Source organism: Mobula hypostoma, chromosome 9, assembly GCF_963921235.1.
Source record: "Mobula hypostoma chromosome 9, sMobHyp1.1, whole genome shotgun sequence".
NCBI lineage: Eukaryota > Metazoa > Chordata > Chondrichthyes > Myliobatiformes > Myliobatidae > Mobula > Mobula hypostoma.
Window position 1 is genome coordinate 43,619,810 of NC_086105.1, and position 23,546 is coordinate 43,643,355.

General features: G+C 43.9%; 1 protein-coding gene across 6 annotated transcripts in view; it reads right to left on the reverse strand.

Moving 5' to 3' along the window:
* LOC134351680 (metabotropic glutamate receptor 8-like) overlaps window positions 1–23,546 on the reverse strand; it is a 440,260-nt gene that overhangs the window by 404,985 nt on the left and 11,729 nt on the right. For 2 of the 6 annotated variants that reach the window (XM_063058165.1, XM_063058168.1), the window contains exon 2: window positions 11,727–12,561. The exons of 1 other annotated variant lie outside the window; for it this stretch is intronic. In XM_063058165.1, coding sequence (XP_062914235.1) covers window positions 11,727–12,365 — 639 coding nt within the window. In that variant the 5' untranslated portion in view covers window positions 12,366–12,561. Of the gene's footprint in view, window positions 1–9,815; window positions 10,063–11,726; window positions 12,562–13,532; window positions 13,550–13,735; window positions 13,758–23,546 lie in introns of those variants that run through there. 3 more of the 6 variants (XM_063058166.1, XM_063058167.1, XM_063058169.1) reach the window with 3 other exon arrangements.

Below are 23,546 nucleotides of genomic sequence, written 5' to 3' on the forward strand. Positions count from 1 at the left end.
TAGTCTGCATTCTCTCATCATTTCTGCTACAGTATATATCTTCACACTTCTCTACATTAAAATTCATCTGCCATTTGTCTGTCTTTTCAAACAGCCTGCCTATTTCCTCTTCACTCTTTATCACATCTCAATACTTTCCACGATGCTGTGAAAGGCCTAGATAGAGTAGATGTGGATAGGATGTTTCCAATAGTGGGGGAGTCTAGGACCGGAGGACATGGTCTCATAATATTAGGATGACCCTTTACAACAGAGATGAGGAGGAATTTCTTTAGTCAGAAGGTGGTGAATCTGTGGAACTCATTGCCACAGACGACTGTGAAAGGCAAGTCATTGGAGACACTTAAAGCGGAGATTGATTACTCAGTGTGTCAAAGATTAAGGGGTGAAGGCAGGAGCATGAGGTTGAGAGGGATAGGAAGAGAAGATGGTGGCGCGATGGCAGGGCGCGCAACCTCTCCGGTGACGAATATCTGTAATCTGTCAAGTAGAGGACTGTGCACAACTCTGATTTGATGGAGACGGATGTGAGAGTACTGAGGAACATCTGGAAAACTTCTGAAATGCCCGCTTCGCTGCCGCTGCTACTGTGTGGTAACCGAAATCTCCGGAGCAGAAGGCCCCGAATCCTTGGCTTTGCGTGTTTCAGCGGCTGGGGCTAGGTCAAAGGCGCTCAGCAGAGGATGGCACTCGGGAGGCTATATCGGAGGGGCTGGTCGGAGGCTTGAAGTTTTCGGACGGACGGACTCAGTATCGGCTGTGGTTGGCTGCTTCCAAGGCATTGGCAAGTTGACGGTGCCTGGAGGTTTTAGGGAGTTTCTCCCTTTTGCCGCCTGCTATTGGGGACTCGGGAGTCAATCGACTCGGGGACTTTGAGACTATTTTTACCGTGCCCATGGTCTGTTCTTCATCAAATTATGGTATTGCTTTACACTGCTGTAACTATATGTTATAATTATGTGGTTCTGTCAGTGTTAGTCTTTGGTTTTCTGTGATATCACTGCAGAGAAACATTGTCTCATTTCTTAATGCATGTATGCATTTCTAAATGACAATAAAAGAGGACTGAGTGTTCTCATAATCTAAATCTAAATAATAAATCAGCCATGGTGGAATGGCAGAGCAGACTTGAGGGGCCGAATGGCCTAATTCTTCTCCTATGTCTTATGCTCATCAATTTACTAAATTTAGAGAATGTTGAAAATATTCAGCAGGTCAGGCAGTATCTGTGGAAAGAGAACAGAATTAGTGTTTCAGTTTGAAAACTTTTTATTAGAACTAAGAAAAGTTAGAGCCAAGCATATATTAATGTTTCATGGAGAGAGTTGGTTTGAACAAAGGAAATAGAATAGAGACACTAAGTGATACAAGGGTTGGTAGTGTTGTCTCAGGGCGTAGCAAATGCAAGTTAATGATGGATAACCTATGTGGAAGAGATCTACTTTAGATGTAAGTAGAAAGAAATGATATAAAATAGTGGAGGGAAAGAAAAAGGGGGGAAATAGCATGTTGGAACAATGTAATACAAACCAGAGGAGCAGCATACACAAAATGCTCAAGTAACTCTGCAGGTCAAGCAGGAAAAGAATGGAATGCAGAGACCAAGTCAAGAACCAATGTTTCGGACTGAATCCATTCATCAGACTGGAAGGCGGCGGGTGGGGAGCCAGAATAAGAAGGGGGGGAGGGGAAGGACTACCCCAATACCTTATTCTGGCTTCATCCTCCTTCCTCTCCAGTCCTGAAGAAAGGCTTGAAGCTGAAACATTGACTCTTCATTCCGCTTCACAGAGGCTGTCTGATCTGCTGAGCACCTCCAGTATTTTGAGGGCGTGTTGCTCTAGATTTCCTGCATCTGTGGAGTGTCTTGTGTGGATAAGCAGAGCCACAGGTGCAGGACGTCTGAAGTGAAAAATCAACCACTGCAGATTATTGTTTTCAAATGACTGTAATTGCTGAGACACTGCTCTGATGTTAGCATAGCTCCATGATGCTTGAGCCACTGGCTGCTTTCAGACCTTGACTCAGAGCTGTTGAAGATCAGTGTCCAAGACCACCTGCAGTCTTCCTAAGTGAAAGCCAGCAGCCTTCCACCAGAAACACAGCAACACTTGGAGTAACACCATCTCAATTACCGGAGCAGACAAATCCACACACAACTGACAGAGAATAAAAACCCATGATTGGTGTGTATGTAGCACAGTTATGAGTGTAACCCTCAACCGCTGTAGTCATATGGACTTTTTTTTCATTTCTAAACAATTTTATATGCAATTTAAACTTTTATGGTGGATATTATTCAGTCACTTGATTATTAATTAATGACATTGAGTATAAATGTGGTGAAGTATGTTTATTTTGAGCAACGCATACAATATGATAAACACAAGAGATTCTGCAGGTGCTGGAAATCCAGGGCAACACACAAAGTGCTGGGGAACTTAGCAGGTCAGGCAGCATCTATGGAGAGGAATCAACAATTGATATTTCAGGCATCATGCTCAAGGGCACAGTTACTATTACAAGAGTGAAGGTGCTCAAAAAGCTGAAAGATCTAAAAGTACGTAAGTCACCCGGACCAGAGGAACTGCACCCTAGGGTTCTGAAAGAGGTAGCATTAGAGATAGTGGCAGCATTAGAAATTATTTTTCAAAAATCATTGGACTCTGGCATGGTGCCAGAGGACTGGAAAATTGCAAATGTTACTCCACTATTTAAGAAAGGAGGAAGGCAGCAGAAAGGAAATTATAGACCAGTTAGCCTGACCTCAGTGGATGGGAAGATGTTATTAAGAGTCAATTGTTAAGGATGAGGTGATGGAGTATTTGGTGACACAGGACAAGATAGTACAAAGTCATTACGGTTTCCTTCAGGGAAAATCCTGCCTGATGAGCCTGCTGGAATTCTTTGAAGAGATTACAAGTAGGATAGAAAAAGGGGATGCAGTGGATGTTGTATATTTGGACTTTCAGAAGGCCTTTGACAAGGTGCCACACATGAGGCTGCTTACCAAGTTAAGAGCCCGTGGTACTACAGGAAAGTTACTAACATGGTTAGAGCACTGGCTGATTGGAAGAAGGCAGCGACTGGAAATAAAAGGATCCTTGACTGGTTGGTTGCCAGTGACTAGTGGTCTTCCACAGGGATCGGTGTTGGGACCACTTCTTTTTATGCTGTACAGTATATAAATGATTTAGATGATGAAATAGGTAGCTTTTGCCTAGTTTGCAGATGATACCAAGATTGGTGGAGGGGCAGGTAGTGTTGAGGAAACAGGTAGGATGCAGAAGGACTTGGACAGATTAGGAGAATGAGCAAGAAAGTGACAAATGAAATACAATGTTGGAAAATGCATGGTCATGCACTTTGGTAGAGGAAATAAATGTGCAACCATTTTCTAAATGGGGAGAAAATCCAAAAATCTGAGATGCAAAGGGACTTGGGAGTCCTTGTGCAGGACACCCTAAAGGTTAACTTGCAGGTCGAGTCGGTGGTGAGGAAGGTAAATGCAATGTTAGCATTTATTTCAAGAGGTCTGTTATTTAAGAGCAGGGGTGTGATGCTGAGGCTTTATAAGGCACTGGTGAGGCCTCACCTAGAGTATTGTGAACAGTTTTTGGCCTTTCGTCTTAGAAGAGACGTACTGGCATTGGAGAGGGTCCAGAGGAGGTTCACAAGGATGATTCCAGGAAGGAAAGGGTTATCATAACAAGGAACGTTTGATGGCTCTGGGTCTGTACTCGCTGGAATTTAGAAGGATGAGGGGGGATCTCATTGAAACCTTTCGAATGTTGAAAGTCCTAGATAGAGTAGATGTGGAAAGCATATTTCCCATGATGGGAGGGTCTAGGACACAGCCTCAGGATAGAAGGGCATCCATTCAAAACAGAGATGTGGAAAAATTTCTTTAGCCAGAGGGTGGTGAATTTGTGGAATTTGTTGCCACATGCAACTGTAGAAGTCAAGTCGTTTGGTGTATTTAAGGCAGCGATTGATAGGTTCTTGATTAGACACGGCATCAAAGGTTACGGGGAGAAGGCTGGGAACTGGGGTTGAGGAGGGGAAAAAAGGATCAGCCATGATTGAATGACGGAGCAGACTCGATAGGCCAAATGGCCTAATTCTGCTCCTATGTCTCATAGTCTTAGGGTCTCATCCCAAAATGTCAACTGTTTCTTCTCTCCATAGATACTACCTCAAGATGGTTTTGGCTGGTGAAACAACTTGATGTTTAGGGCTGAGATTCTTCATTGGGAGTGGAAAAGAAGGGAGCAGAAATCAGAACAGCAGTGTGGGGAAGGGAAGAAGTACAAGCTCGCAGTTGATAGGTGAGATCAGATGAGGGGGAAGATAGGTGGATGGAGGGAAGGGGGCATGAAGTAAGAAGCTGGGAGGGGATAGGTGGAAGAGGTAAAGGGCTGAAGAAGAAGGAATCCAATTGGAGAGGATGGTGGACCATGGGAGAGAGGAAAGGAGGTGGGGAACCAAAGGGAGGTGATGGGCAGATGAGGAGAAGAGAAGGGGTGAGAGGGCAACTAGAATGGGGGATGGAAAGTGAGAGAAGGGGGAAGGGTGAGAAATTACTGCAAGTGATAGAAATAGATATTCATGCCATCAGATTGGAGGCTTTGCAGATGGAATATGAATTATTGCTCCTCCAACCTGAGTTTGCTTCATCGTGGCAGTAGTGTAAGCCATGGATAAGGATATCAGGTTGGGAATGGGAAGGTGAATTGAAATGGATAGCCACCAGGCAATCCTGCTTTAGCGACAGACAGGGCAAAGGTGCTCAAAAAGCTCTCCCCTAATCTGCTACAGTCAGAAGCTCCCACCTGCTTCAAAAGGGCAACAATTATTTATACCAGTGCCCAAGAAGAGCAGCGTGAGCTGCCTCAATGACTATTGTCCAGTAGCTCTCATATCTACGATGATGAAATGCTTTGAGAGGTTGGTCATGGCTAGAATCAACACTTGTCTCAGCAAGGACCTGGACCCACTGAAATTTGCCTATCACCACAATACGTCTACAGCAGATGCAATCTCAAAGGATCTCCACGCAGCCTTGGATCACCTGGACAATGCAAATATCTTTATCAGGATGCTGTTTATTGATTATAGCTCAGCATTTAACACCATCATTCCTACAGTCCTGACTAAAAAGCTACAGAACCTAGGCCTTTGTACCTGAAACTGGATCCTCAACTTCCTAACCGGAAGACCACAGTCTGTGTAGATTGGAAATAACACCTCCACCTTGCTGTCAATTAACACTGGCGCTCCACAGGCATTTGTGATGCTCTACTCTCTCTACACCTGTCACTATGTGGCCAGGTACAGCTCAAACAGCATCTATAAATTTGTTGATGATACAACCATTGTTGTCAGAATTTCAGATGGCGACAGAAGGGAGACAGGAGTGAGATATACCAGTTAGTTGAGTGGTGTCGCAGCAACAAGTTTGCACTCAGCATCAACAAGACCAAAGAGCTGATTGTGGTCTTCAGGAAAGATAAGACAATGGAAAACAAACCAATTGTCATAGAGGGATCAGAAGTAGAGAGAGTTTGGGGAGTGTGGGGTGGGGGGGGGTTACTGCACAAGATCAAAGATCAAGTTGCAGAAACTTGTGCAACGCCCTGGTTCATATTTTCACTACTATGCTGTATGTGTTTCATTTTGGCAGCTCTATAAGAGCCTTCTGTTCTGTTTTCAGCTTGTTTGGGTTATTGTTGAAGATAAGAGATGAGCAGAAATGTGTGCCATCCAAGTAAGATGGTCAAATTAAGGGGAGGTTTTTCTGGTGAGGGACACTAAGGCTGGGCTTGGGGCGTTTGTTTGAGAAGAGATGAAGAGAGAAGACACAGGAGCGAAGAGCTCATAGGACTCGATCCAGAGCGGGACCGTGATTCAACAAAGCTAGGGGCGGGATCGATTGAGGATCGGTGACTACTATGGAGAAACTTTAAGCTCCAACTTCTGCACATTTAACTGAGTCATTAAAATGTGCCCTTTTCTTTTTTTTTGTTCTTTTCTTTACTAAGCCTTTAGCCAAATTAAGATTCATAATCCTAATCATATGTGGTGTCCTGTCTGTTATTTCACGGCACTAATTTGTAACAGGGTACCAAATTACACAGCATCGACACAAACAGGGCTTTGAGGTGGGAGAGCACCTCAATCTCATGAGTTTGGTGGGGCTGGAAGTTGTCTTCCCTAGCCTTACGTGGCCAAGGCAGGGGGTTTCACTTGTAAAATTAGTCAGCTCTATCATGCGTACCAGCCTCCACTGTATCCAAGATATCTTCAAGGAGCAGTGCCCTAGGAAGCTGGTGTCCATCATTAAGGATCCCCATCACCAAGGCATGCCCTCTTCACACTGTTCCCAACAGGAAGGAGGTACAGAAGCCTGAAGCTCAGTGCTTCAGGAAAAGCTTCTTCCCCTCTGCCATCCGATTTCTAAATGGACATTGAATCCATGAACACTACCTCACTACTTCTTTATTTCCGTTATTTTGAACAACTTCTTTTAACTTAACAATTCAATAGACACAATTATACTTAATGTAATTCAGTTTTTTCACTATCTTTATTTATCACGTATTTCTTCGTACTGCTGCCGTAAAGTTAACAAATTTCACGACGTGCCGGAGATATTAAATCTGATTCTCATTCTGATTCTGATCTCGGTTGGGTCTCACCAATGTAGAGAAGACTGTACTGGGAGCACTCGATACATAGATAATCTTGACAGACTTGCGGGAGAAGTGTTGCTTCATCTAGAGTTTATTTGGTGTCAGCTTTTATTGCTGTACCACTCTGGCTAATCAAAGAACAGAGACAGTTAGTTTCTAGCTCTGGTTACTGAAATCACAGTTAGGTGATACATCTGGCAGGAAAGAGCTATCTAGTTTGTCCCCTCCTTACCATTCTCCTTCTCCACTGTCTGTTGCTCTGCAGTCGCTCCACGTGTAACATTCAAGTTGTCACAGTGAAAGCCCACTGTTTGGTTTGTTAAATTGGCTCAACTTCAGCAGGCACCGTAGATTACTGCAGAACGCAAAAGTTATGACCTGTGCCAGTTTACCGGGCAGAAAGCATGACTGTGTGTCAGCGAGAGGCTGAGAATTCTTTTTGTTTTCCATACATGGCTCAATTGTTATGCAGTGTTTCAATGCCATGTAGTAGCTGTCAATGGCACAGTGAAAGCCTGCAATCTCATTGAAGCAATGCACTGTATGCACCTGCTATTCCCTGACAAGGAAAATGGGGTTAGCTTTCTTTTAACAGAAACTCGTTAACCTTTATAGCAAACTGCAAAAGTTTTAAGTATCTCAAGCTCTACCTCGGAAGGAGCCCAATATTCTTTGGTTTATTTCCATTGCTTCCCTGACATCCCATGGCATTGCTACCCTAGTCTTTCTCCAAAATTGCAGGTTTAGTTATACCAGACAACAGATTTCTGTAGGCAAGGCTTTTCTTAACAGCAAATGGTGCATGTATATTCATTGCTAAGGTCTAGGAAGAAATGTTCGCTCGACACTCTTCCCGAGTCTTTCTCTAGTTAGACATCGACTTATTCACCACATACATTTACATGTATTAGGAAATTACTGTGGTGTATTTCTGTTACATGCAACAAGAAACTATAATATTCAACAATTGAACAGAATAAAGAATGTTACAAAAATAAAGTCAGCAGTACAGAAATAGGAATAAAATGTGTATAAATGCATAGATGGCCGCATATATTTGCAATATTACAAAAAGTGGTTTAAAGTGGCAGAAGCTGAAGAAGGTGTGAGGTGGGGGAGGGCAGAAACTAAAACGCTTGAGCAGTTTAACTGTCTGAGGGGAGAAACTTTTAAGATGGTGAGAAGTCCATTTGCAGAGGGAAGGGTGAAGAAAGGTGGCAATTAAATGACAGGAATTATCCTCAGATGAAGAAAGCTTCCATTTTCTTAATGGCATGATGGCAGATTCCTGAACCAACACATCTTTCACGTCCCCTTCCTGGTGGTGCCACACCCTCAAAGCCTTCATTCTACCTCTACCGTTATTTGGCATTCCTGTTTGCACTACTTCAGTTTACAGCACCACACTTGGCACCATTCTATTGTTCCGTGCTCACCGCTGTATTTATTGTTGTTTTCAGTATTACCATGCACACTGTTCACTCTGTGAGGTTCATGCAAACAAGGAGTTTTATTGCACCCTGTGTATATGACAATAAACTATTGGGAAATGATGAAATCTGAAGGACAGGGAGACTGCATTTGCTAACTGAGGACCCACTTTTAGGAGCAGGAGAAGAAGTAATATGGCGCAGTGTCACATTGAAGGTTGTTCTCCGTGGCTACTTCCATGCTTTCATTTCAAAAACTCATCGCATAAACTCAAAGTTTGCTTGCAAAGCAAATCTAATCATTTATATCTTCTAAAACAGATCACTTATACATTTATACAGAAGAGTGCCAGGAATAGACCAGCCATATCGTAAAGAATCCCACGTACTCCACTCTGTTTATGGACTGTTCGTGCCCCACTCCCATCAGGCGAGCGTCTACAAAGCATCAACGCCAGGACCACTAGGCTCAAAAGCCCACTCCACCAACCCCTGCACCACCTTATACACATCACCTAGTGTCCCTTTATGTACAGTACATACGATCAGTCTGAGTATGTACAGTTATTTGTAAATTATGTTTTATAGGATTGTTTTTATATTTATATTTTCTGTTTTTATTGTGCTTTATGCTGCATCAGTTCCAGATTGTGCACTTGTGTCCTGAAGAACGACAGTAATCAATCTTGAACCTTATGTTAGTCGAAGTGTAATCATTCTTACATATTTTCCCTGCAACTAGATGTGAGCTCACAAGATAGATTTGCTTTTGAAAAGCCATATTTTGTTTTCAATAGCACCATGTTTTAAACTAATATTTTAGACAGAAATTATATGATAATTGAAAAGCACATGTAACAAATAAAAATAGCAACCAGTCAGTATTGGTGCTTACTGAGAAATAGCTAAAGTTCAATGTGTTCATTAGCAAGTTATTGTCTTCATCTTGTTTGAGAGCAACACAGTGTGTCACGTACTGTTATATTATTTTGAACTAAAGGGCGAGAGACTGCAAATTCAACTCCATGATAAAAGTTTGAACATTTGAATTGTTTGAAAAAGAACTTTTAAGAAAGAATGTGATGACATGACTATGACCAGGTGGCTAATATTCATAAAAGGAAATATGGCACTAAAGCTTGCTGTGGGCTACAGGGGGTTAGTGTACATTGCTGTTGACACCACTCAGAAATGGCCAAGCAAGACATTTTGTTGAATCACTTCCTTCTGTGGTCCATTAGGAAAGGACAATAATTGAGAGTCTACCAACAATAAGTTTCTTATAATTCCCTAAGAAATGTGCAAATACCTTCCCCTAAGCCAATACTCGGCCGAAATGAAATTTATGACACAAAAGAATATTAGAGCAGGTAAGAAAGAATTGTTTTCTGTTTTCCCTTCTACCTGTGGAAAAGCAATGGCTCTCTGCTTACTATTTTCCCGCAAGACTTCAGCCAAGATCAGTACTGTAACAGGTCTAGGTTTCTCCACCAGGTATAACCCTGATGATGCAAGAGTGCCTCCTGGAGGTCCTCTCGCTTGTCTTACAAATTTAATACGTTCAGGAGCTGGAGCATTGACCTGACGGTTAGCATTCTGCTTTTCCATCCATGCTCATTGCGTTAGTGATATTATTACTTAGACTATCAGAGTCTGCATGAATACATTCCACATAAAAAACGATTTTTCTTACCAGTCATTCTCTGAAGCATGACCATTTTCTATCCATGGACAACTCGACAAACGGGAAATATTTCCTAAAGGCATTTATGGTTGTGGGTGTTATTTCAGCTTGCAATTCCCACAAGCTCCGGTCAAAGACTTCCCCTTTGTTAAATACTACCCCGTAATATGTTTAGAGGGGTCGTTTACTTTGTTGTGCACTATAGCGACCTAAAAGATACCCCTTTGTCATTGTCGAACCGCGGAATCTCATTCGCTTTTAGATTGTGTAAATTGCATTTGTTGAGATTAAATCCTAGATAGTAGCAATGGCACGTTGGCATCCAAACGGCTTGGAAAGCTTTATAGGACCAGGCTGTCCCAAGTCAGACTAAAGTTCATCCCGGTGGCTTGAGTTGTTTTTCTCTCTCGCACGGGTCTGAGAGAGCCAGATTCTTTGCATCAGATTCCTGAACAGATTGCATTTTGTCACAGTTAATGATGAAAATGTTGTAAGGCGTGTTAGGTGGTGTTGGCTCCCGCATACAAATGGATTCCTCAACTGTCAGGCTTCACACGCCTTACAATATGCAGTGCCAATGACACGAATACAGTATCAACTATCAACTATGGTTAACCCATTCAGAAGCTCAGTGTACGACTCTTGTGATTAACTGCTCCGCGTATGCTCCGAGTCTAATTACATCGTTACATCAATCCTTCAAGATCTGCAGTCACAGCATAATGTCTTTACACTGTTTTGCTCATGTATTATCCAACCAACTGAACCACCATAGCCGCTGTCCGCCGTTCCATTCACCATTGCCCCGTCCACACCATTTTGCCAACGGAAACTCCGTTTTATTCGAACTAGTTGACCCAAATAATTATCGACTTGTCCCGCTGGCACTGCAGTGGGTAACAGAGAAACTACACATGGAAGGGAACTAGAGCAAGGAAGCGCAGCGAAACATTCTATTTCGGTGCCCTTACACTACACAGTTTTTCTAGTTTGTACTTAACGTTGCCCACAGTAAAATCATTGGGCTTTGGGAAACTGCGCAAGCAAACTTTGCTTTAATACCTCTGGATCTCAACCTCTGCCATAACTTTTGAGAACAGAATTTTGTTAGCATTTGGAGATTGGGTGCAGGGGAGTTCACACTCCGATCCCGGGTGATTCAGGAGTGGAGGTGAATGGGGCCGCAGCGTTAGAATCCCAAGAGCCTAACCACGGGGCTTCCAACTTTACATTTCTTGTGAACAATAGTACACAGCCTTCAAACTGCTTGCCTGGCCGTCGCCGTCCCTTTCATTGCATGGCATGAATAACAACTTATTTATTAAAATACAGAATATCTACCTTTATCTGCAAGAACAATAGTCAAATCTATCAGAGATATCGCCCCCCACATCCCGGCCAATCTCCGCTTAAAGCAAGGGTGCTGGTGTTCTTCGACAACCTCCTACATGGCCATATTGTCGTGCTGGAAGTTTATACATAATCTCATTCTATGACAGATGTTCTGGGATAGTTGGTGCGTGTTAAGTTATTTTCTCCACACGTTCCTTCACACCCTCTCTCATTTCCCCTTTCCCACGCCTTCCAGAATGCCCCATGGATTCAGTCAAAGCCACCTATGAATCTCCCCCATCGGATTCTTGACAAAACGTAGCACGTTTAAAACCAATAGGAACAACCGTCCGAAGGGTCCCCAAGAAGCTCTTCGCGCTCCCCCGAGAAATTTGTCCTGCTCCCTCGGCCGAATTCAATCCCTTTCACTGTGACCCCCATCCCCCCATGGCGCACTGAACTTCCAAACATTAAACAAAACATTTTAGCTAAGGCGAGAATACAATAAATTGGCGATCATCGGCTTTTACGGAACGGAGCCAATGACCCCATGAGAAACGCCGATTTATTATTTGATAATGCACTTACCTTAAAAAGTCTCAGGATGTTGGCGACCATGATGGAGACGGAACTTCCAGAGGCACCTATAACTCCCACGATTTTATCGGGTTTGGCGATGATGGGGGGCTCACCACTGGCACATCTCACGTCGGTGGCGTCCTTCTCGATTAGGGCTTGGACGAAAGTCAGCGACTGCTCCAAGGCGTAAGTGTCCCTGGAGCAGGTGTCCAGGATGCGGACGCCCAGGGTGATGTTGGTCAGGATGTCAGGGTCGCGGTTGAGTTGGTCCACGGCGTGTAGCATGGCTTCCATCCTGTGAATACCCTTCTCTTTCTTGATCTCGCCGCAAGCGGTCCCTGACGACCCCCGGGCGTGGACTGGGAAGAGACCCCCGAGGATGAGGTCGCCTTCCAGCCGGATGGAATGGGCATGTTCCTGGGCTTGGCTTTTCTGCATCACTGCCAGGAGCCAGCAACACTTGGCGGCGAGGAGCCAGCGTCGGCAAGAAGCTTGGATCTCCCGCGGCTTCATGCTGCCGCTCCCTGCTCTGCTGCTTTCCTCGGAACGGGCTGGAAGACTTGGACCAGGCGCATCAAGGCTCGGCTGCCCCGGCGATGTAAGGGTTAGCAGGAGGGGAGGCGACTGCAGCCTGACTGGACGGGACATCGGCTGGAGGCTCCCGTGGATTTTTTGATCACGTCTGTGCCCGGCATCTGCCACATCGCTGCCGACTCTCACACTCCCGGGACGCCAGGAGGGAAAACGGAGAGCCTCTGCCTCACTGAGAACTGAGCGCTGCCCCCAGCTTTCCGGCGTCAGAATCCTTTGCAAAGACGAAGGAGAGGTGGCTCCGCACGGCGCCCTGTTGATGTACGACCAGGAAACCAGATCAATAAACGAGCACAAAACGACCCGTCAGCTAAACCAACAAACAGTTCGCCGCTTTCTTTCGCTGCTGGCTTTGATTCAATGTCCCAGCACCTGACTAACGTAAGATCCTACAGCTCGGGGAAAGTACCTAGGACGGATCTGACCCCTATCCCAGGTCTGAGCCAGTAACCGGCACTCAGCTCTCCCGAATGCAGAACACCTTCACACGTGCATAATAATCTCCATCTCAACGCTTATTTTCTCCCACCCCTTCGTTTTGTTTCCCCGCTCTACCGGTTCCCCATTTAAAAGGCTTTTGTCAGCACAACCACTTGGGGTGTTCGGGCGCTCGTGGAGATCTGGAGACGGGCTGTTCCCCCCCACCCCCCCCCACACTCCCGCCCCGGGCAAGGATCCGCTGCTCCCCTCCCTGACGCCTCACAGAGGAGATACGCTGCAAGAGGTGAAGCTCCCCTCAGAGGCTCTCGTCCCCAAAGTTTTCTACCCCCACCCCCACCTCACTCTCTTCCCTCAACGGTCCCCGCTCCACAACAGCAAATAACTGAGAGGCTTAAGGCAAGGAAAAAAAAACCGGGGGCGCCGGGAACTTGAAATCACGGGGAAATGTGGAAGTAATTCAGCGATCGCCGATGGAGGAAGTAAGAAAGATCAAGATTTTGAGATACTTGTGAAAATTCAGTGTTTGGCTAGTTTTGGCTAAACACCGTCTGCCTGTTTCCGATCTAACTAAATGGTGAAGCAGGGTCGAAGGGCAGAGTAATCTCTTCTAGTCTGTTTTTACCCTTTGTTTTTACTTCAGATCCCCCCCACCCCCACACCCAGCCATTGGGAGAGTTTTTGTTTGTTGCCCTGAGTCAATACCCAAAGAAAGCATCTCATGCTCTTATCCTGTTCAACCATATCATCCCTCTTCATAGAACATAGAAATCTACAGCACATTACCGGCTCTTCGGCCCACAATGTTGTGCCGACCATGCAATCTGCTCTAGAAACTGCCTAGAATTTCCCTAGCGCGTAGCCCTCTATTTTTCTAAGCTCCAGGTACATATCTAAGAGGCTGTTAAAAGACCCTATTGTATCCGCTTCTACCACCGCCGCCGGCCGTGCATTGCGCGCACCCACCACTCTCTGTGTGAAAAACTTACCCCTGACATCCCCTCGGTACCGATTTCCAAGCACCTTAAAACTATGTGCCCTCGTGTTAGCCATTTCAGCCCGGGGGAAAAGCTTCTGGATATACAAATGATCAATGCCCCACATCGTCTTATACACCTCTATCAGGTCACCTCTCTCCCTCCGTCGCTCCAAGGAGAAAAGGCCAAGTTCACTCAACCTATTCTTATAAGGTATGCCCTCCAATCCAGGCAACATCTTCGTAAATCCCCTCTGCACTCTCTCTATAGTTTCCATATCTTTCCTGTAGTGAGGTGACCAGAAATGAACATAGTACTCCAAGTGGGGTCTAACCAAGGTCTTATATAGCTGTAACATTACCTCATTGCTCTTGAACTCAATCCCACCAATGATGAATGCCAACAGACCATACGCCTTCTTAGCAACACTGTCAACCTGCACAGCAGCTTTGAGTGTCCTATAGACACGGACCCCAAGAACTCTCAGATCCTCTGCACTGCCAAGAATCTTACCATTTATATTATATTCTGTCTTCAAATTGGACCTACCAAAATGAACCACTTCACACTTATTTTGGGTTGAAGTCCATCTGCCACTTCTCAGCCCAGTTCTGCATCCTCTCAAAGTCCTGCTGTAACCTCTGACAACCCTCCCCAACACCCCCAACCTCTCTGTCATTGGCAAACTTACTGACTTCAAACTTCTTCATCCAGGTCATTTATAAAAATCACAAAGAGGAGGGGTCCCAGAACAGATCCCTGCAGAACACCACTGATCACCAACCGCCATGCAGAATATGAACCATCTATAACCACCCTTGGCCTTCTGTTGGCAAGCCAATTCTGGATCCACAAAGCAAGGTCTCTTTGGATCCTATGCCTCTTACTTTCTGAAGGAGCCTTGCATGGGGAACCTTACCAAATGCCTTTCTGAAATCCATATACACTACATCCACTGCTCTACCTTCATCAATATGTTTTGTTACATCCTCAAATAATTCAATTAGGCTTGTAAGGCACGACCTACCCTTGACAAAGCCATGCTGACTATCCCTAATCAGATTATGTCTCTCCAAATGCTCATAAATCCTTCTTCTCAGGATCTTCTCCAACAATTTGCCCACCACTGAAGTCAGACTCACTGGTCTATAATTTCCTGGGTTATCTTTACTCCCTTTCTTGAACAAGGGAACAACAGTTGCAACCCTCCAATCCTCCAGTACTTCTCCCGTCCCTATTGATGATGCAAAGATCATCACAAGAGGCTCAGCAATTTCCTCCCTCGCTTTCCACAGTAGCTGGGGTATATCTCATTTGGTCCCGGTGATTTACCTAACTTAATGCTTTTCAAAAGCTCCAGCACATCTTCTTTCTTAATGTCTATATGCTCAAGCATTTCAGTCCACTGTAAGTCATCCCCACAATTGCCAAGGTCTTTTTCCCTGATGAATACTGAAACAAAGTATTCATTAAGTACCTCCGCTACCTCCTCTGACCCCATGCACACGTTTCCACTATCGCACCTGATTGGTCCTATTCTCACATGGCTCATCTTCTTGCTCTTTACATACTTGTAGAATGCCTTGGGGTTTTCCTTAATCCTGCTCACCAAGGCCTTCTCATGGCACCTACTAGCTCTCCTAATTCCATTCTTAAGCTCCTTCCTAGCAATTTTGTAATTTTCTAGAGCTCTAACAGTACCTGGTTTCTTGACCTTCTGTAAGCTTTTCTTTTCTTCTTAACTACATTTTTGACAGACTTTGTACACCATGGTTCTTTAACTCTACCATCCTTTCCCTGCCTCAATGGAACATACCTATGCAGAACTCCATGCAAGTGTTCCCTGAACATTTGCCACATTTCAACCATGTATTTCCCTGAGAGCATCTGCTCCCAATTTACGCTCCCAAGTTCCTGCCTAAAAGCATCAAACTTTCCCCACCCCAATTAAATGTTTTCCCAAATTGACTGCTCCTGTCCCTCTCAAGCACTATGGTGAAGGAGATAGAGTTGTGGTCACTACCTCCAAAATGCTCTCCCACCAAGAGATCTGACATTTGACCAAGTTCATTTCCCAATACCAAATCAAGCACAGCTTCTCCTGTAGTTGGCTTATCTACATATTGCATCAGGAAACCTTCCTGAACACACCTAACAAACTCCTTTGTCTAAAAGATCTAAACCCTTTGCGCTAAGGAGATGCCAACAATATTAGGAAAGTTAAAAATCTCCCATCACAACAACCCTATTATTATTACACCATTCCAGAATCTGCCTCCCCATCTGCTCCTTGATATCCCTGTTACTATTGGAGGGTCTATAAAAAACACCCAGTAGAGTTATTGCCCTTTTCCTGTTTCTGACTTCCACCCACACCGAGTCAGTAGACCTTCCCTCCATGACTTCCTCCTTTGCTACAGCCGTGACACTATCCCTAATTAGCAATGCCACACACCCACCTCTTTTGCCTTCCTCTCTGTTCTTTATGAATTTTTTTATCATACTCCAAGCTGTCACCCAATTATTGTCACTTGGACTCTCTGAGATGGAAAATGCCACCTCTATAGTCATCTCAAAAAGAACCTATACTCAGCCTTCTACAGTCCACTAAAAAAGAATCCAACCTGCCACTGGAAAACCAGAGGGATTGGAAATCCTGTGGGAATGTTTAACCCACACCAGCCCTCCCAACCACCACACAAATAAAGAGGTTGTTTTCCTTGGAATTGAACTTCTACAATTCTAAGATCATATAGGTGTGGGAGAGGGAAGCATCTGAAGGGAGATTCTTGGGAACTCCAGAGGTAAGATTAAAAGGTAGGGAGATGACCATCAATAGAGAGTCTGTGGATATGCTTGGATAGACTAGTATAGGACCAAGCAAAGGCACTCTGACAGACAGTAGGGTAGAGAAAAAGAGAGTGATCATGTCTAAAGCTAATAACAGGTTATGAAAGATGACAAACATTCTTTAATTATCATCATTACAAGAGATGGTGCTTCCAAGTATAGCAGAGAAATTTTAGTGATGTTATACTATCAAGTTACAAAGTTAATAGGAAGATTCCAAAATAGGTGCATGAAAAGAACACCACAAATTAAAATGACAACTCATTGAGGGCTGTGGAGAGGAAAGTGATGTGATCTTTCTTGCCAAGATGGAGAGGCAGTGAGGAAGAAGAGGATCTATTTATATTGTCAGAAACACTAGAGCAGTGGAGAATATTCAGCTGATTAGATGGTTAGTGAAAAGCAAGCCAAGATACCAAGAGTTGAGGTGCAAGGACAGGATAAGTTCAGAAAGGATACATAGAAAAATGAGCACACAACAAGAGAAAGTTCTGTCTTAATGTTTTGATGAGGGACATAAGTGAGTTAAAAGAAGGCAGCTAAAATTTCAAATCGTCTCAACCTCAGTGACAGAAAGATACATGAGCTCCTGCACTCCCTGACCACTGAGACAACGAATGGAGTCGGGCCTGGTGATTGGGAGGGAAGGTGCTGGGTCACAAATGCAGGAGTCTGCGGCCACTAAACTTGTGGCCACCTCTGTATTCTTTACTTCTCTGGAGTCAGGGCCATGGTATTCAAAGCAGAATAACAAAACTTGGCAGCTAGGGTGCTTCATACCTCCCTTTGATACTGAGAGTAAAGATCCCAAAGGATAAAGCATGAACGGATCCTAATTAATGATCTTGGAGCTTTCTTGCTGTTCTTAATCTATCGAAGCAATAGCATTGTTCCTGCATTTACTTGAGGTTTTCCTTCTGATCCGAAAATTTGCCATGTACTAATCCTAACCAACTGGTTCTTCTGGCTTTTGAATGGAGATAGGGTGAACCCCACAATAAAAAAGAACCCTTCTTAAAGATTATGACAGATGCCCACATATCCCAGAAAGAATTTAATATTGATTCTATTTGCTGTTTTCAAATATTTGTTGCTCCATTTGTTAGGTCAATCCTGCAGCTTTGAGGATCACAAGCTGTGATAAGTCCCAGGATGAGGCTTTGTAATAGTTCCCTTGATTTTAGCATGCTGTAATTCATGTTTTAGAGGGTAAAAGAGAAAAAAAAGAACCTTTGTTGAAATTTGCCAGAAAAAATATGGTGACAGAGACTGATCATTTTTGAAATGCTACAGATTCTCTGATGGGTTTTAATCCTTCTTCGCTTTGCATGGCAAAATCAGAAGCAGATGTGGCAGAGCACAAATGCACAGAAATCCATTGGGTGGTGTTCTCAATAATGTGGCTGTCACTTTACAGAGAAATAATCTCAATAACAAAAAGATAAATTGCTGGTTTTATTCTATTACCTTATGCTGACAGAAGGGTCTGAAGGGATTTAAAGCCCTTTCCTATGAACCATAACCAAGTGGCTGATATATTTTCCATGCTAACTAGGAAATCCATAAAATGGTATAAAAAGAACTCCAATTTTATTTCTCCTTATTACCTTTAGTGGAGTCAGTTGATGTCTATCAGCTGCTTTCCTACAGCAGTTTGACTATAGTTTGGACTCAGCAGGTTTGAGTGATTAATGGCCAATTTATACTTCTCTCAATAAGTCAATACAACTTTAAACCAAATCTAAACTTGGGAGTCAATTGGGAGTGAAGGTCTTAAGTGCTCTGAAATAAAGGAGGAAGGAGACAAAAAAAATCTCTCTGCTTTGTGTTTTGTCAGATTGAGCCTTTGACCTCAATTTTAGACTGCATTTACATCACAACTGCAGTGCTGGTGTGAGCCACAGTCTTAATGTATATGCACATCTGATCATTAGTTCTGCACCACCTCAGAATAAATAATATAATATTTCTCTTTGAGCATTTATTTTTTACAGAAACAAATTAAAAGGGAGAACTGTCATCAAGTGCATTTTCTGAAACCCACAGCCACAGAAATTATGAGAGCAAAGAAAAATGGAATCAAAATGAACTCATTCCATTCAGAAACACAATAGTCTGGGTGATATAGCTAATGATGAAGTTATTATCATTAGAGAGAGATCCAATCCAGTCACTGCAGGTACGCAGTTAAACATGTAAATGGGAAGCTTCTGCTTTTACAGAAGTTTCATTGGAACAGTCCCGTAGTAAGGAACTTGGCAGTTTTAAACAGGCAGAGTCATGGTCCGGATCGGGGTCCCTTTAAATTTAGCTTGTTTATGTCACAATCCGGACTGTTGATTCCCCGTTTTCCCGTGTCCCTCGACTTTGGTGATTAGAGGCAATTAACACTCGGCTGTACCGGTAGTTTATAGTCTCCAGCTTTCAGCCGTTCGGGGTGGGAGTGTCTGCAAAGTCACGGCATGCCAATGGCATCTGGCCAGAGCAAGCCTGGTCTCCGCCCGAAGCGAGTGCCGGTAATTCGCCTTTCCTCACCGGAGCAACCCTGTCCAGTTACCTCGCCGAAGCGAGCCTGCAAAGTTTCCTCATCAAGGTGGGTCCGTCAGTTCACCTGCCAGAGAGAATCAAGAGCCACTGTCTACCGTTCCCGGGCCGAGTCGAGAGCTCGGCACTACCCAAGGTTCCAAGCACCACATCCTGGCTCCGGTGGCATCCAAGTACCACATCCACGTCCTGGCTCCGGTGGCATCCAAGTACCACGTCCTCATCCTGGCTCCGGTGGCATCCAAGTACCACGTCCTGGCTCCGGCAGCACCAAGTACCACGTCCACATCCTGGCCCTGGCGGCATCCAAGTACCACGTCCTCGTCCTGGCTCCGGCGGCATTCAAGTACCACGTCCTCGTCCTGGCCCTGGCAGCATCCAAGTACCACGTCCTCGTCCTGGCTCCGGCGGCATTCAAGTACCACGTCCTCGTCCTGGCTCTGACGGCATCCAAGTACCACATCCACGTCCTGGCTCCGGTGGCATCCAAGTACCATGTCCACATCCTGGCCCTGGCGGCATTCAAGTACCAAGTCAAGTCCTGGTCCTGGCGGCGTTCAAGTACCAAGTCAAGTCCTGGTCCTGGCGGCTTCCAGTTCTGAGTCTAGTCCTGGCCCTGGCAGTCAGTGATTCCTGTCCAACCCCCTTGTCTGAATCCCTTCTCTGCCCCTCTCGCCTCTAGCCCTCATCTGCAGCTCCCACCTGCACTTCGGTCTAGTTCCATCACCGGAGCTAGATAGGTACTGTCTGGCGTTCATTCGTGTTGGTCTTGTCTCGTCCTGTCCTCGCCTCCGTGGGGTAAGTCAGGCCATCTTGCCGTTGCCCCATGGGGAGTCATGTCTTCTCTTGTCTTGTCCTCACCTTCGTGGGGTAAGTCAGGCCGTCTTGCTGTTGCCCCACGGGGAGTCTTGTCTTGTCTTGTCTTGTCCTCACCTTCGTGGGGTAAGTCAGGCCGTCTTGTTGTTGCCCCGCGGGGAGTCGTGTCTTGTCTTGTCTTGTCCTTGCCTCTGTGGGGTAAGTCAGGCCGTCTTGCCATTGCCCCGGGGGGGGGGGTCATGTCTTGTCGTGTCTTGTCCTCGCCTCCGTGGGGTAAGTCAGGCCGTCTTGCTGTTGCCCGCGGAGGGTCATGAGTCCCAGCCCTATGTCTGTACCCAAGGAGGGGTCCCGGCTCTCTATTCTGTGTGCGAGTCCCAGCCCTATGTTCTGTACCCAAGGAGGGGTCCCGGCTCTCTGTTCTGTGTGTGAGTCCAAGGTTCCATGTACCTGCTCTCCCGAGACCAAGGCTCTGTTTTCCATGTTTCTCCTCTCCCTAGCCCATGTCATGTCCATGCCTGGTTCTGGGGTCCGAGCCCGAAGCAAGACCCAGGTACTGGGTCCTTGCCCAGTCTCGGGCTCGGAGTCCATACCCTAGCCTCTTCATGTCTCCTCTAGTTCTGGGAGCCGATTCCGAGTCCAAGCCCAGACCCTTGGTCCCAGCCTAGTCGTAGTCCTGAGTTCTTATCCTGTTCGCTATTCCTGCTTCTGTCTTGCTCTCCTGGTATCTAACAATAAACTGAACCTAGTAACCTCACAAGATGTGTCTTGCATTTGGGTCCACCCTTGCTCCCAGTGCCCCGTCATTGTGACAGGCAGGCCAGAAAGGTAAATCATTTACCTACTGAACACTCTCTATGTATTCCTGAAAGAGCTGAAATTTGTTTGCTCCTCCTTAAATACAATTTTACAGTGTTATATCTTAATTAATGCCAAATGACCACACTGACACTAAAAATCAATTATTTGAAATACAACATGCCATTTTGATTACCTTAAGATTTAAAATAATGTTTAATTTGCTTTTTGTACCTCTATTATCTGTATTTTTCTTAATCTCATAATGATTCTTCCACTTCAACTTACTTATGTTACATAATTTGGCATGAGAATGAATATTCAAACACACATTTCCCGATTTTTATCATTCTGTTCAGTAAGGCTTCCTCAGCACGAATGATTATGGGGTTACACAGATGCTTTCCCTGTTCCTGTATGTCCCAGATCACCTATGAAGCATGCTGCACCTAACTATGTCTGTAATCACTTTAGATTCTCATGCAATAACTCAGAGGAAGTCTGTGGGCAAGTGTGACTGTTAGGGATGGCTGTCACCAGTCACTTGTTACTCTCTGCAAAATCTGGACCAATGCAGCTATTTCAAATCCCTCAATGAATTCTAATTTCTCCATCAACCTCCTTGCTTGGAATATGCTTAAGCATTAAAGTGTAGACAGATTTACACCAGCAGCTTTGCATGATGCTTTCCATTCATCAATTGTTAGCTCAATTGTACATCACTGATATTCTTCACCTTAAGATTAACCCTCAGGACCAACCCACTCACTTTTATTTTGCTTCAGTGGAAAAGTTGGAAGCCTATAGGATCTTGGCTTTGTTTTAATCATTAATATCAAGGGAATGACCACAGCTGAAGGGCTTTCTTTTAGAACCAGATTATGTGATAAATCACCATTATTCAAAATTTCTCTGGACTCCTGCAGCATGACCAAATCTGCACTGATCAAAAATAATTTCTTTCACAATGATCTCCAGTCATAATTAATAGCTATCATTTTTTAAAGAGCGATCCTGTGTCAGTGTAGTTCTTTGTTGTTTCGGGCTAACCAGAGTCTGTGCTAACATTTTTCTTGGGCAAGATATATTTCCCTATTGCTAGAGGTACAACTCATCCCGATGAAGGGTCTCAGCCCGAAACATCAACTGTACCTCTTCCTGCAGATGCTGCCTGGCCTGCTGCATTCACCAGCAACTTTTATGTGTGTTGCTTGAAATTCTAGCATCTGCAGATTTCCTCGTGTTTGCTGATTTTACATGGATTTTGATAAGGAAAGATTGTATATATTATACCCATCATCACCAAATATTAAATGTAATACATTTCAATATTAGTGTGGAGAACTGTAAGGTCAATTGGTTATAGATTATGTCAAAGAGCCCATCACCTAAATATCAGCATCTGTCAGTATATTTGATACAGTGACAACATCCTTTATTCCAAAGTAGGCTGTCAATCATTCCATACTCTGATCTTTGAAAGCATGACTAGTTAGTTAAATATGAATGGTTAACATAGTTATGCTGCTGATCTGTATATTAAAAGGAGCTTCATGCATCTGTTATTGTTGGCTAGGTTAAATAAAGAGAAAAATTAAAATCACTCTTTTAAAAAATGTATATGAGAAATATATCCATTGTATGCTATTGTAATTAATTCTTCTCAGAGACACTTGAGTTCCCCAAGAGTCTGCAGTTTCCCAATTCATTATATCCATCATATTTCAAAATGATTCCAATCTCATATAATTATGAGTTGACTACCGGCAAAGTGAAAATTTGCTGCATCCATTTTTAATAAAAAGATTTAACAGGAGATCTATGATATTAATTATTGAAAACATAACTTTGGATTTGAGCCAAAATTAAGTGACAAAATTAATTTTGAAACACATAAATTGATGGTACACATTATCTTTAGAGATTACAAATAGAATATTTAATTTAAAACACAGTTCTACATTAATGGGACACACATTTCTATGCCTTATGTAATTGCAGTCATTTTGTTAGGTAAGTGTTCTTTCTGTACTCCAGATCATCACCTTCACATTGTGAACCTGTATGTTATGCATAAATTTAACAAATGTGCAATTATTGTGGATTGCTCTTGATTGACAGACTGTCCTTTGGGGACATGCAATTCCATTAACCTGGTTACCTCCTGTTCTCTTCTCAAACAGTGCCTTGGTTTTGGTTGGCTTGCTGTAAACACAACCTGTAATCTAGCAAACTGTGGGTTAACATAACTGCAATTTGCTTGCACCTTTGCAGTGAGATCAGAAAATGGTTATCATTCTGGATACAGTTTAACTTCTGTGAACAATAGGTTTCTAATGAGTAAGGCCTTTCTCAAGTTACAACTGACCTGTGATACTGCTCTTCAATATTAACAGCAGAGGACAATTTCAGTAATTGGGGGGATTTGAACGAAATGCACATCTCATTCATTTAACAGCTAACAGTTTAACTATTTTGTAGATTTAAGACCATTTAAGAGGATAATGTTTTAATGCTTACTCTGCCACCTAAAACTTTAATACAAACCAAATTAAGCAGATGAAAGTGCAGTAACATACATTCCTTTATAATTGGTTATTTCGAGCAAAGTTATTTTGTACTAGAAGTTAATCAGCCATGATAATTGTTCTTAAATCAGAAGTTGTGATCACTCTTTGGAATCTAACAACTAGTTAATGAGTTGAAAAGGCTGAGGAGTTCTGATCGAGGAGAAAGGTAGGTAACGATAGCTCGTAGAGTTAACGTGAAGGACAGAAGAAAAGGGTATTTTCTGGGCACAGTGAGATGTTATTCAGCA